At 39.6% G+C, this 14,745-nt stretch overlaps 1 protein-coding gene across 1 annotated transcript in view; it reads left to right on the forward strand.

The window, feature by feature from the left end:
* The window catches only part of DNER (delta/notch like EGF repeat containing), a 259,501-nt gene that overhangs the window by 130,000 nt on the left and 114,756 nt on the right, over positions 1-14,745 (forward strand). Inside the window, exons 3-5 of the mRNA XM_075861264.1 lie at positions 1,086-1,180; positions 1,803-1,969; positions 3,926-4,071. Of these exons, the coding sequence (XP_075717379.1) occupies positions 1,086-1,180; positions 1,803-1,969; positions 3,926-4,071 (408 nt within the window). The remainder of the gene's footprint in view (positions 1-1,085; positions 1,181-1,802; positions 1,970-3,925; positions 4,072-14,745) is intronic.

The raw sequence follows: 14,745 nt of genomic DNA on the forward strand, positions 1-14,745 counted from the left end.
ATCCTGGGGAAATTGACCTCCTTAAAATTCAACTGCACAACAATGGCGGGTTATGACTCTATACGTAGCCGTTAGAAAGTGTCCAAGGATCCTCTTTTAAACAGATAATTTAGAGCCAATGACAAAAGACCTATCTGTGGTGTATTGGGTACACATGTATCAGTGGCTGCATAATATAAGTCAAATATTTGAACTCAAAAGGGTCTGAGTTGAAAGCAGCTTCACCAGATGAGAAGCATATTATTAATCTCACCACATTCTTTCCAACACAGATCAGATACTGATGGATAGTATAATGGGCATCTATACCATCTAGACAGTATTTAGAAATGTTTCCCCTGTGCATCACATGCAGTGGGCAACTTATGCGACATAATAAATGCTGTTGACCAATCGTCTCCACTAATTGACTCTCCAAGTTCCCTTTCCCAAGAGACAAGAAAAGTAGAGTTGTTCAAGGTGCCCTCAAGGATTTTTGACGTAGTAAGGTCAAAATTCATGTGGCTGGTGACGAAGAAAGTTAAATATTTTCAAAAGGGGTAACAGAAGATCCAAATTTACTTCTGGAAATATGGGTTGAGAGAAAAGGACTAAATTGAGTATATGCTAACCAGGAGATGGGAAGGTCAGGGTCGTGGGGCTGCATTACCTGAAAGGAAGGAATTTTGGAATCTCGAATAATGTGATAGTGTCCTCCATGGAATTTCATAAGAGAAACTTCTCTGCATTCTTATGCAGGGGAAAGGATGAGTTACAAAATAGCAGGGGTCAAAAGTCCTACCGCTTTGGACTGTTGATGTTTAGATATTAAAGCATCCCAAGTCCTAAAGGGGTGATCTAGGTAAATAGTTCTATCTTCTCTCCAATGGCAAGACCCTGGTACGATCCAGGGCAAGACTGAGAGCGTATGACCTACAATATCTCCCTCCAGTTGCACCCTAAGTATAATTCATTATGTTTTCTCTACCCCCACATATTGTTCTTAAAATGCTGTTCACTAGTCTTATTTATATAATTTAGAATAATGTGGGAAAATATACCATCCACTGACAATGTAGGCTCATATCATTTTCACGTAATTTTAGGTATTTCCAGATGTTGCGTGTGGAAATGCGAGTTCTAACACTTCCTCAGGAGGTCGACTAGTGACTTTTGAAGTTCCAGAGAACACATCAGTAAAGTAAGATATTTACTATATATTCCATACTTTGGATACTGTTATGTTAATAACCACTGTTTCCTAGTAATTTCTTCACATACCTTTGATTTGTCTACCTCTTTTTGCTGTTTCTGTATGTATTATACTCAACTTCCTTTTATTCCTCACCATCCCAGTACTCTCATCACTTTCTGTCTTGAGGTAAATATTATCTTATACTCCTTTTTTACCCTTTTACTTGTTTCACTATTTAAGGAACAGTTCAATAGAATTATAAACAAGAATTACGCTAAAAATTTTGCTGTGAGGCGCACCATAGCTCAATGGTCTTTTCAGAAGACGTTCATTTCAACCATGTTTATTCAAGCATATAGGTTGCTCTCTACCGCTGCTTCCTGTTCCTACCTTCTCTCCAGAGGATGCTATAGCTCACACCCCCCGTGAAGCAAGCATTTTTATTTTAGGATATGCAAGTATTTTACATATGGGAACAGTAATAAAATTGTGTTGTCAGAAAAATAGGTCACTATCCCGCTTTAAGTCTGACAAGGAATGCATCAAGGTTGTCACAATTCTCAATAACTCACTTAATCTGACAATTAAATATGGCAAGGTGACACTTTCCTGTCCTTTGGATCCCTAGAATCTCTCAGGATGCCACTGCCTCCTTGATTCTTCTATGGAAAGTGACAGCTGGAGGCTTTAACCAGTGTTCCCTTATCGATGGCAGAAGCGTTACCCTTCTACAGGCTCCGGGTGGCCTTGTGTTCCCCGAAGAAATGGTAGCACTTGGAAACAATTATTTCATTGGTAAGGATGGGTATTTTCATTTATTTTATGTATTGTATAACTTTTCCAAGGCTGAATTATGTCTTCTGTTAAACGGAATCTGTCACTAGACAGATCTCTTTGATAAAAAGGCTTTATAAGAGGTTCATAGTATTGCACTTCAGCTGGTGCTATCTCTGAATTCTCATTCAGGAGGCACTGTAATTACCATAAGGCATTCACTTTTGCACAGCACCCGTTGAAGCACATTACCCTGAGCATCTAATATATCCTCTATTGAATACGGTAACAAATTCATTTTAAAAGAGCTGTCCAGGATTAGAAAACATGACTACTTTCTTTAAGAAACAGCGCCACATCTGTTATATCTGTTTTCGAAGAACGGCCAAAATAGATTTTGGATCTAGTTGTTTTGTAGTGCATTCGTAAAAGGGTTAAACTGACCATAAACTAGTGATTTCAGGTCGTTCAAAGTTGGTCTTTGAGGGTTGCTGTGATTGATGACAACACCATGTTAAAACGACAAACCTTCAATCAATATCTCCCTTGATTAGTGACGATGTTTGGGCATCTGTTGTTGGGATGCACATCTGTCGTTTGGCATGAATGACTTTCCTATTATTGCCAACGACTACGTCGTACAACGCCAGAAAAAATCCAACATGGCAGATCAACTTTTTCACAGATATCTAGCTTTAGTTATACCCCTGTTTTGGTCATTTGTCAACTGCACTGGGCACATAGGGGCACATGTAAACACTTGAATATGCAATAGTGGTCACTTATTATGTTAAAGAGGTTGTTCCACAAAAAGTGCAAATAGAAGAATCCCATGTCTAAAAATATTTCATTTTACAGTTAAAAGTTATTTTAAAAAAATGCTGCAATCGTTGATATTAATTTTTATTCCCAGAGATGGCGCTTCCTGCTGTTTTCGGTATCTCCCTCTCTGCACATCCTTCCAGTGATGCTGTAGCTGGACAACACGCATGTGTAGTCTGTTTTGGATCTAGAGAGCACCTAGCGGCATATGAATCCACTAAGTGCTCTCTGCCTAGCGTCTCTGAATCAGCTTTCTCACAGCATAGCGGTGAGAGAGTCTGGCATTTAGCATTAGCGACAATGTATTATTATTTATTGCCAGTTAAAATGCCCATATCATACCACACATAACATTTCAGTGTGCATTAGTGGATCCCTCCTGTGCCACTTTTCAGAACGTCCAGGAACTATTTGCGACATTCTGTAGTCACCACGGCAGGGTGGAAGAATACTACACATGCAGTGATTTGGAGGCCTGGGGAGGGACTATAATGTAGAGGCACATGAAAGGAATTATGGGACTTGAAGGAAAATGCATCCCAAGTTCCATCACGTGTCCCTCCTGAAGATCCCTCCTACTGTGTCCTCCGTGTGGCTCATATAACAGGGGAAAATCTGATGAAAAAAGAGGATAGAGAGGTATGTTGGTACACAATAGTGGACTGAGGACAATTCAAATTCACTTCTAAACGTATATGGTAGTCTTGTCAGCAAAATTCTGTCGTGGGTTAACCCCTTTGAGTTATTCCTGCATTGTGATCCGAACTATAAATAACACAATGGGGGAGATATATCAAAACTGGTGCAAAGGAAAAGTGGAGTAGTTGCCAATGACAACCAATCAGATTCCACCACTTATTTTTCAGGAAAGCAGGGGACGATGACCTCGGTTCTCAATATAGGTGCGGGTCCCAGAGTTGGGACTAACATTTATCAGACATTTATGGCATATCCTGTGGATATGCCATTAATGTGTAAGTTGGGAATAACCCTTTTAATACGTAATACAGTTTTTCTTGAATTGTTTTATTGTGTTGCCTGAAAACAAGGCATTACCAATAACACTGAATGAAAATGTGTGAGGTAAAAGCTTTAGATAGCAGAATGGTTGTCCTCTCTTACAAGACCACACTCTTACAACATTATGTCTTCTAGGCTTTGTGAATGATTCTGTGAGTAAATGTATTGTGGCTTTACGGCTTGTCATCGTGGTTAAAGTCACTGACTGCATACCGGAAGGAAACAGGCCGGAGGCCCCACATTGCTTTGGGAAGGGAGAATGCATTACCAAGAAGAAGGAGGTGAGTGGAACAATGAATTCTGGAAACGTGTGTATGTGTGTTTGTCTTTACTATTCCAGATTCTTGTGCGGATTCTACGTCTGTATGATATATGTGTATTGTGTCTTGATATGCACAGAAGTGAAAGGGCTTGCAGACGAATTAATAGGGTAGCATTTTCCGAGGACACAATAGACCTAATGAAAAAAAAACAGTTTTACGAAAAAGTGTCAATGTTGCCCGTAATAACCTATTAAATCACCTCTATCATTTAGATTTATGTTGTGAGAAAATGAAAGCTAAAATCTCATGTTAGGAAACTCCTGTTCCCTTAAAATTACCATCACTACGGTTCTGGCTTCTGGGCGTGTTCTGTTTTACCTTGAGCCTATCTCTTTTGTCTGTCCTTCTGCCTGTCAGGTGTCGATTAGTATTTAATCCAACCTTCTTCTACCTCTCCTTTGCTTGTGATTCTCCTATATTCTGGTGTTCTGATCAAGCTCCTGACATTTCCTGCACTTCTGACTTCTGAACCTCGTGAATACTGACCTCGGCTTGTCTCTCGTTTACCCTCTGCTTACCGAATCTGATTATGTGCTCCCGGCTGGTTTTGACCTATGCTTTGCCTGATTGCCCCTTGCTCTAGTTTTGGACTTTCAGTTAACCTTCTGGCTGTCTGGTTTACAACTCAGGTTTTCCTGCATTGCATCTCTAATCCAACACAGTACTCTGCTAAGATAACCTGGGTTCTAAGCAGCAAAGACCATTCCACCTTACGGTCGTCTCTGGCGAACACTGTAGAGTAGACTTAGACTCTGCTGATCAGAGTGGTTAGGGATTTGAGGTTGCGTTTTTACGTGCATGCTCTCTCCTGGCATACTCCAGCAGCCTTTGGAAAATAGCTCAAACTTTCATGCCCTTATTGATTATAAGAAATAATGACACTTTGTCATTAGAACAATTTTTATGCATGAGGTTTGATGTCTCTCTTGCTTTTACCCCATCCTTCTTCTAACAAATTACAGCATCTATTAAAAAATAAGTGAAAATGCATATGAATACCTGCCACCAGCACTTTTTTTTGTATGTGATACTACTGGTTCTCCTCAAGTTCATGGAAATGTGGTGGAGTTACACTCTGTTGATAATACTTGTTAAAGGACAACTGTCAAACTTATTTGGCAAGAACTTACAGAAATTAACCATTAATGCTACATTCACACGACAGAGAATAAAAAGGCCATTAAAAACTGATCAACTGTCAGTTTCTCATCACCATTTCACATCAGTGTATCTCCAAATTTTCCTCTGTCTGTTTGCTTTTAATATCCGTTTGTCATCCATTTGCCATCCGTTTTTTATGGCCGTTAAGAAAAAAAAGGATAGATTTCATTTGTCAGGGTTTTTCTGTCCTAACCTCCTGAAAACACCACAGTGCCCATGTAGATAGTGCCGCAATATCCCTGTAGATAGTTCCACAGTGCCCACTTTAGATAGTGCCCACAAAGTGCCACAGTGCCAACTGTAGATAGTGCCACAGTGCCCACATATACAGTACCAGTGCCCTCATAGTGCTACAGTGCCCACTGTGGATAGTGCCTCAGTGCCCATATAGTACCACAGTGCCCACATATAAAGTGACATAGTGCCCACATATAAAGTGCCAGTGCCCTCATAGTTCCACAGTGCCCACTGTAGATAGCGCCACAGTGTCCACATATAAAGTGACATAGTGCCCACATACAAAGTTACGGGGGGTGCCATTTACAGAGGGGGTGCTGCTATCTACATGTGGGGTGCTATCTACATGGGGGTTGCTATCTACAGGATGGGTTAGAGGGAACCCCTGATGTCACTGTCCATATATATGGAGAGTGACGTCAAGGGCTTTCCCAAGACAGGAGTCCCCGGCCAGAGATCTTGCGATGCTCTGGCCGGGGACTCCATAGTTGAAAGCCCTGACTTCACTGTCCGTATATGGACAGTAATATCATAGGGCTTCCCCGGGCTTAGGGCTCAAAGTAGCACTGTGTGCGGGGAGTCCTTGGCCAGGATCAGTTTTTACCGGCCGTTACAAGGATTGATTCTTGAAAAGTGGCCGTTAAAAACGGATCCATGGACTTCCATGGGAGCCGTGGGGCCGTGATAATGGCCAAAAATAGGAAATGTAAATGGCCGTGTGAATACACCCATAGAACTGCATTGTTCTATGTTGAATGAATTGCATTGTTTGTGTGAATGTAGCCTTAAGAAGTCTGCACAACTTTAAAAACAGTAAAACTTATTTTGGCTGCTACTTATCATCAGTCAACGCTGTGTTGACAGAAACACCCCTAGCAGCTTACATGAGATCATGCAATGCACTTTGCAGCCATGCCTTGTAGTTGTTTTCTAGTGGTTTTTATTTTTTTAACATTATGTTGATTAGAATACTGATGGGGTTCAGATGCACTGCAAGAGAGGATATAACTCAAGACCATCATACCCAAAGCAAAGCATTTGCAGTTCTATCATTATATGTATATGTATCTCCATGTAACTCTAAAATTAGGTGCTTTTCATTCCATCATAACATCCTATGACGGGACGGGTCTGTGTTTGTTGTTCTACCCCATTGCCCAAAGGAAAAGGGGTAGAGCCAGACAAAAGTAGGTCCTCTTCTCCCAATGGTACCTGCATTGGTGCTCTTAAATAACTAAAAGTAGCCAGTAAGCCTTTGCAATATATCTTTCAGTAATATCTCAACAACAGCCTCACAAGGTAAAATTAGCACTTATATACACAGTATATATATATATATATATATATATATATATATATATATATTTATTTATTTATTGAATATAAGAACAATACATACAATTTTTATTCTATACATATACAATGAGAACATTGCTAATACATTAGGTTTCGCACCAGAGTTAAAAGTTGTCCTCCCACATTGCTCTTGAGGTGAATGCTTATATTTGAAAAAAACAAGAACAACTCCATTAAATAGAAGTACTCTTACCTATAAGTAAATGTCAAATAAAAATGTATTGTTATGGTTTTGTATGATTATGATTTTTTATGGTTCTGGACTAGAAAAAGGAACATGAACATAAAAAACGAATTTCTACACTGTTATGTAAATGTGTACTGGTCGCTTCGTCTTTTCAGTTTTTTTGTTAGATGGCCTCTCTCTTCTCTTTCTTCCCTTCACCACTTCTCTGCGAATGTTATCTTATACGTGAAACCCTTGCACTTTGGAGAAGTCCCTATATAAGGGCTCATGCATGCAACAATGCAGCATATAATGGACCTGTAGTGCCTCTGAAAGGCTATTTATTCTCCCCTACAATTAATTCTTTCCGAGATAAATACCTGTGTAATATGGAGTAAGATAATTTTGTAAAAAAAAAATTGTGCTGATTCTCAAGAAATCTGTAAGAAAAAGCCTTGTTGTGCCACTATATGCCTGTGAGTCTCATGGGTGTACAGTATGAGCCCATTTATTTCTATGGGTGTCGTATTACGAATTCATACCACATGGATAAATAATATAGCTGTATACATTAGGGATACTGTTTCGATAACGTGCACCCTGAAACGGTTCGATACCGTTATTTCATGTATTTCGATACTAAGATGTGCGGCCGCATAGCTAAGTATAGTAATACATGCATGTAGTTAGAGCGGGGCTGCGAATGTGTAATAAAACCATTGCCCCGCGCCTGAGTCCTGACATGTGCGCGCGCGGTCAGCATGATGGGATGCGACCAGCTCTGCACTAATGAGTGCCGGCACTGAAGACAGAACATGGCAGGTGCGCTACAAAGCACCCCCATGTTCCCGTCTTCAGTGCATACGCCGCCGCTCATTTGGGCAGCGCCGGCTCCATCACCTCATGATGACCGCGTGCACACACTTATTGTCAGGAGAGGGGCAATGACTGTATTACACAGCCGCAGCCCCGTTCTAACGGCGGAGATCAGAGAAACCACTAATCTCTGCCGTTAATCCCCTGAATGCTGCGATCAAGGCTGACCGCTTCACAGGGATTCCCGGTGACACAATCCAAAGGGCATCCCCCCTTCTCATTTAATCCTTGAATGTTGTGATCGAAGGACATACCATATATGAGCGGACAGCCCAGGGTCCATTGAAGGACCCCAGGCCTGTCTGACCATATTTTCTGTTGTTAGGGCATACTGAGGTATGTCCTAACAACTGCCTGCGTACTATCAGTATATAGATATATGCCAGTACATTAAAGTTTAAAAAAAGAAAAGTAAAAAAATAAATAGGCAATGTTAAATTTAAAAAAAACACATTTTTTTACAATAAACATAGTCTCAATACATAAAATATACACATATTCAGTATCGCTGCGACCATAATAACACATTTATAGCGTCATTCATGTTTACGGTGTTATGAAATTAAAAAAAACTGCTTTCTTTCAATTATTAATGTGAGGCATGAGGTAATATGAATTTTGAACCTCCATGTGCCTCACATTAATAGTAATTAGCCCAATCATGTTCCTCACACATTAACCCAATGTTGTCCATTATGACTGAGGAACATGATGGGGTTAATTACTGTTAATGTGAGGCACATGGAGGTTCAACATTCATCACACCACGCGCCTCACATCAGAAAACGGAAGAACTGTTTTTAAAATTATTATTGTTGGCAAAGTATCATTTTGGTATCGAGTATCGCAATATTACACAAAGTATCGCTATCGAAGTCCAAATTCTGGTATCGTGACAACCCTAATATACATGAAGCCTTAAGGTAGACACACTAATCTTCCTCTCCACTGCTTTGGCCTAGAAACAGGAACAGATGACAATCTTTACTGCAAGAAAAAATGCAGTGATACCTTGAGCACATTTTGATTTGTATTGATACATTTTTCATATGGATCAACAGCACATCTTTTTTTTTTTTTTAGGTGAAATCTTATCTTAGTTCTGCACTAAATTTAGGGATGTTTTAGAACATCTAATGCAGACATGGGCAAACTACGGCCCGCGGGCCACATACGGGCCGTTAGGCTTTTTAATCCGGCCCGCCGAACTTGTCCAAATTATAGTAAAAACCTCCTTTTTTTTCCCCTTTCCCTGCAATGCCCACATTTTCCCAATAGATGGCGCACTCAAAACACATTGACCGTTGTTAATGTGGCGCGTATTTCTCTTTATTTCACTTTAATTTTCACTTCGTTTCACGTCACCATTAAGCCCTTCGGTTTTCAAAGAGTACAATATCAGCCGTCACTTTGCCACGAAGCATGCAAACTATGCTAGCAAGCAGTCAACACAAGAACGGGCGGCTACTGCTCAGAGGTTGGCAGCTAATTTACAGTCAACAGAACTTTTTTCTTGATAAATCACAGTGCGTATGTTATTTTAATCTATTTACATTTCCTCCTCCCAGTATCTGCGAAATAGTATGTAAATGCCATATCTTGCATATTCCTTGAGAGAGAAGAGACACAAAACACGGCGCCACATAGTGTAGATTACCAAAGGTAAAAAGATGCAGAATCCCGAAGTCCAATAAGGTGCTCACCTAGAGAACAAGGGACAACGAACGGTGGAGAGAACGGTTGCTGCTGCTGCCAGGACTCGGTGCCGGTGTTCCGCAGAAGACCGCAAATGTAATGCTGGTATACAGAAAAAGATTGAGTCTCCAAGGCGCTGCTGCACGGGGAAGCAATTGGCAAGCAAGGTAACAGGTAAAGGTGGTTTATTGCAAAAGGCTACGCGTTTCAATGCCGCACCGGCATCTTCATCAGGCCATAAAAGAAAATAAAACATCTGCACAGTTTAAATACACACTGACCAATTAAAAAACCCGCCAATGTGGCTGGGGTCAAAGTTCTCAGATGACGTCACTAATGAGAAGAAAAGTGACAGTTCACACGAGGCAATAGATAGAAAAACAACATTCAGGACCATGGACAGCAGTAAAATCAAACATACGCAAGTGCATAGATGAAGCGCACATAGCCGACAAGACAAAAATGGTACATAGGGTATAAAAATACGAAATTGCAGAAGGGATAATCAATGATAAAATGCACAAATGTTGAAATAAAAATAAAAATTGCCACATATAAAAGGAAAGCATCCAAATCTACAGTAAACTCATATAAATATATAAATAAGCCGCGATAAAGTTACAAGAAGAGAAAAAAGCATCTAAATGGATGTTTGGATGATAGCATCCAAAAGGATGTTGAAAAGAGTATAAAAAATAATGTTAAAAGATAGAAATGAAAAGATAAGGGACAGCGCATTTGTAGATTGAAAGACGGGCAAGGTCAACTGTAATGGGCAAAGATATAAATAGCGATGTTCTTTTGATGGGATACTATACAATTATGAGATACAATTTAAATGATGATGTACAATTATGTAATACAATGATGTGGATGCAGTACAAGAAATAATAAATCAACCAATAATAGACATAAAAACACGGGGTAAAAGGGACCAAGTAACATAAACACCAATCTAAAGTTAAATCATCAGGGGGCTGATGATAAACAATATATAGATAAATCAAAATAATCAAATACAATAAAATAAAAAATATATAAAATATAGAGCCTAAATGTAAGGGAGTGATTGGAAAAATCGGGTATCATGAAAATGGTGAGCAGGAAGGGAATACCACTAATGATCTTTATATGATAGCGAAAAATTGCCGTTACATAGAAATGACCTAAAATTATGAGACAAACGAATTTAAAGGAAAACATGATGCTGGGAAGTGCAAAACACTCTCAGATGTTAGGAAAAAACGGACCCAAACGAACGGGCAGAGGGATTGAAGATGCATGGATGGAAAAAATATTGATAAATGAACTGTTAGTAAATGATATTTAATCAAGGGAAGATTCAGTTAGATCATTTAGACCATATGGTTGTAGAGTCCTGAGTTTAAAGATCCAATAGTTTTCGCGTTGCTTGAGTTTATTAAACCTATTTGTAGTGTTTGATGAGATTAGTTCAATGGGTGTGACCGTTATTTCATTAAAATGATTGTTATGTGTGGAGGCGAAATGGCGTGAAACACTATGTTTCATAAAACCAGAGGTGACATTGAACCTGTGACTATTAATTCTGGTTCGTAGGCACTGAGTAGTGCGGCCTATATATTGAAGATGACAAGGGCATTCAAGCATATATACTATATATGAACTCCCACAATTGAGGAAATTATTAATCTTAAAAGATTCATCGGTCACTGTTGACTTATATTTAGTGGCTCTATGAGTGATCACAGTACAGCACATACATCGTTGATGGCCACATTTGAAAGAGCCTAATAATTTAGGGAGCAGAGTGGTGCTAATGGTCGGTGGATTACTCAGTCTACTTGGGGCCAATATATTTTTAAGAGATTTAGAACGTCTGAACGTGACTACGGGTTTGATGGGCAATTCATTCTTAAGATAGGGATCATTAGTTAAAATATGCCAATGCCTCTCTAGGATTTCCCTAATTTTCTTATTACCACTATTGAAAGTGGTGATAAAATTACTACTAAAATTTTGGGTAGTCTTATTAACTGCTTTTTCCTCAATACAGGATGCTTGGGTCAATAGGGCAGCTTTACGTCTAGCTCCTTTGATGAGGTTGGTAGGAAAATTCTTCTGTTTAAACCTTCTTTCTAAAACATTACATTCCCTATTAAAATCTAAGTTGGTAGTACAATTTTTCCTAATCCTCCTAAACTGACCGAACGGAACATTCTTTATCCATGGCGGGTAATGAGCACTATTAAAATTAAGGTAGCTATTGACGTCTACCGTTTTAAAATGGGTTTTCGTGTTAAATTTATTGGAGGCAATATCAAAAGAAATATTTAAGTCAAGAAAATCAATGGACGTGGCCGAAAAGGTATGTGTGAAAGAAAGCCCATATGTGTTCTGGTTAAGGAATTTAATAAAGGATGCAGCTTCAGACTCATTACCTATCCAGATGAAGAGAAGATCGTCAATATAGCGTTTATACCATAAAATATTATTTTTGAAGCGATGATCCTGGTGTATGTAGTAATCTTCAAAATTCCCCATATAGAGGTTGGCATAAGATGGTGCGAACCTGGAACCCATAGCACACCCCTTTATTTGGTTATAAAAATTTTTATCAAAGCTAAACGAATTATGGTGGAGAATAAAATGAACACATTTGGTAATAAAATCAATCTGAACAGAGGGCATGTCGGTTTTGGTGTTTAAAGCAGCTTCAATGACTTCAAGGCCTTTAGAGTGGGGGATATTACTGTATAAAGCAGTGACATCTGCAGTCAGAAAATTAATGGGATGCATGAGATTGGTTACATTGATGGCAAGAAGCTCTCTAATAACTTGTGTAGAGTCCTTGAGATAAGAGGGTAGGCCAGCCACCAGGGGTTGTAAATGCAGATCAACGAAATGGGAAAGGTTGCTCGTCAGGGACCCTATCCCAGAAATGATCGGGCGCCCAGGGGGATTGGTGATGGATTTATGGATCTTGGGAAGATGGTATATAAATGGCAGACTGGGAAATGGCATATGGAGAAAGCCTTTTTCTTTTTTTGTAATAATACCTTCCTGGAAGGCTGTTTCAATCAGATTGGCATATTTTAATGAGTGGTCGTGTAAGGGGTTCGCTGTTAATGGAACGTAGAAATTAGTATCTCCCAAAATTCTGTAAGTCTCACCCAAATATTGGTCTCTGTTCAAAACTACAATGCCACCTCCTTTGTCAGCTGAACGAATTACGATATTCTCATTTTTTGCCAATGCTTTAAGGGAATTTCTTTCCTGGTAGGTGAGATTATCGGGTTTGTGTGCAGGTTTGCCAAGAGTTCTGAACTCATTCCCTACAAGAGTGGAAAAAGTTTCTAAAAGGGAGCCCTGATGGTGCAGGGGATAAAAACATGATTTAGGTTTGAGATTAGTGGTGATAACTGACGGAACAGTATCGTATGTGGTAGATTCAGGCGTAGGGACGGGTGTTACAGATAGGGGCACCATTTTGGAAAGCGAAAAATGTCTGGTGAGAGTAAGTTTGCGGATGAATCTATTGAGGTCCATAAAGAGATCAAAATTATTGGGAGATGCAACTGGACAAAATGAAAGGCCTTTATTGAGCAAGCTAATCTCATGTGGATTCAAACTGTGTGAGGTTGAAAATTTTCATTTTTAATGATTGGTCCGATGTTTTTTTAGAGTTGTCGAGAGGGGTTGTTTTATTGCGCTTACGACCTCCTCTTCTTCCTCTGTATCTAATTTTCTTTTTATGGAAATTTTCTGTACCAATGGGAAAAAATGTGTGATAGTTTGGATTTTCGGGCTTAGGAGATAAGTCACAAGTTGGTCGTCGCTGTTGAATGTGGGTGTAACAGGGGGCATGGTTAATTGGGAGGGGAGTCCTAAAAAAGAAGTGGTGGTATCCAAAAAGGATATAGGAGCTATGGCAGGGGGATCATGATTATCATGTTTTGCTTCACCGCGGTTGTGGTTTCTCTCTCGTGTGAACCACGCCATAGAAGCTTTTCTTTCCCACTGGCTGCCACTTTTCTCTTTTCACCGAAGCAAGTTTGCTGTGAATCATCTATATTTATCTACCTTCATCCCACTGAGGATCTGAGTTCCAGCAAGGAATTATTCAACAATCATGACTGATTTCATCAACGACAGGAGGCACTTTCGTGAACAATGGATCTTACAATCACTGGGATTGCTTTCAAATACGGATCTAACTGAAACTGTGAGTAACACCTATACTCCGGAACTCACTAAAATAATGACTGACTTGTTTCTAACACTGGAGGATCTTTTGAAAAATGAAGCAAAACAGAATATAGACTGCCTGTTTTTGCAAACATACATCACCGAAGGCATCACTCCCAGGGGATTGATGATTACGTTAACTAATCCTTATCCCTCTGACATAGAATTCAGCTCAGATTGGCAGGCACTGCTAGACCAGTGCCAATCAGGTGCCCTCAAATTGCTCCTCTCTAAGAGGACTATTGTCAGTGACTCTTTAAAAACCGAGATCTCTTTGCTTAAGGATAAATTGGTGAATTTTTCAGACCACCCTGATTTCTCAAAAATAGAAACATCCATTAATAATAGGCTCAGTACCTACGAGAAAGATCTGATTCTCCGTAAATCAAACAAATTTAAGAGAGATCGCTGTGAGCATCATCAAATTAATGTTATTGAGGATATTACTGCAGGTTCAGCACTTTTGAGTGATACTGCCATTGATTGTTCTACTACTAATAAAGGTAGAGTTGGAAAAAAGAGTTTTTTTCCCCTAACGGAGGGTAGACCTCGCAGATACCCCCGCAATGAGTTTCCAGAGGTTGAATCACGTAGGTTTTCACCTCACAGTAGGACATTCAAAAACAGCCACAGAAATATGAATTCTGTTGAGCTCCATACTAACCCTACCCGCTTTGACAATGCTTCAGTAATGTCCCACACCACTGAATCTGTGGTTCTTCAAGCTAAAGTTAATTCCAAAAGTACTGCTGTCACCTGTTCCAAAGTTACGGATTATACGCCCTCCATTAATCATCTTTCAGATATTCCTGTCAATGCGTTTAGATCCTCTGAATTAGAAACGCGATTATTACAATTTCAATCTACCCTGGATAACCCTTCCACTCCTACTATTATTTCACCCTCCACAAATA

This window comes from Rhinoderma darwinii, chromosome 4 (genome assembly GCF_050947455.1).
Source record: "Rhinoderma darwinii isolate aRhiDar2 chromosome 4, aRhiDar2.hap1, whole genome shotgun sequence".
Taxonomy (NCBI): domain Eukaryota; kingdom Metazoa; phylum Chordata; class Amphibia; order Anura; family Rhinodermatidae; genus Rhinoderma; species Rhinoderma darwinii.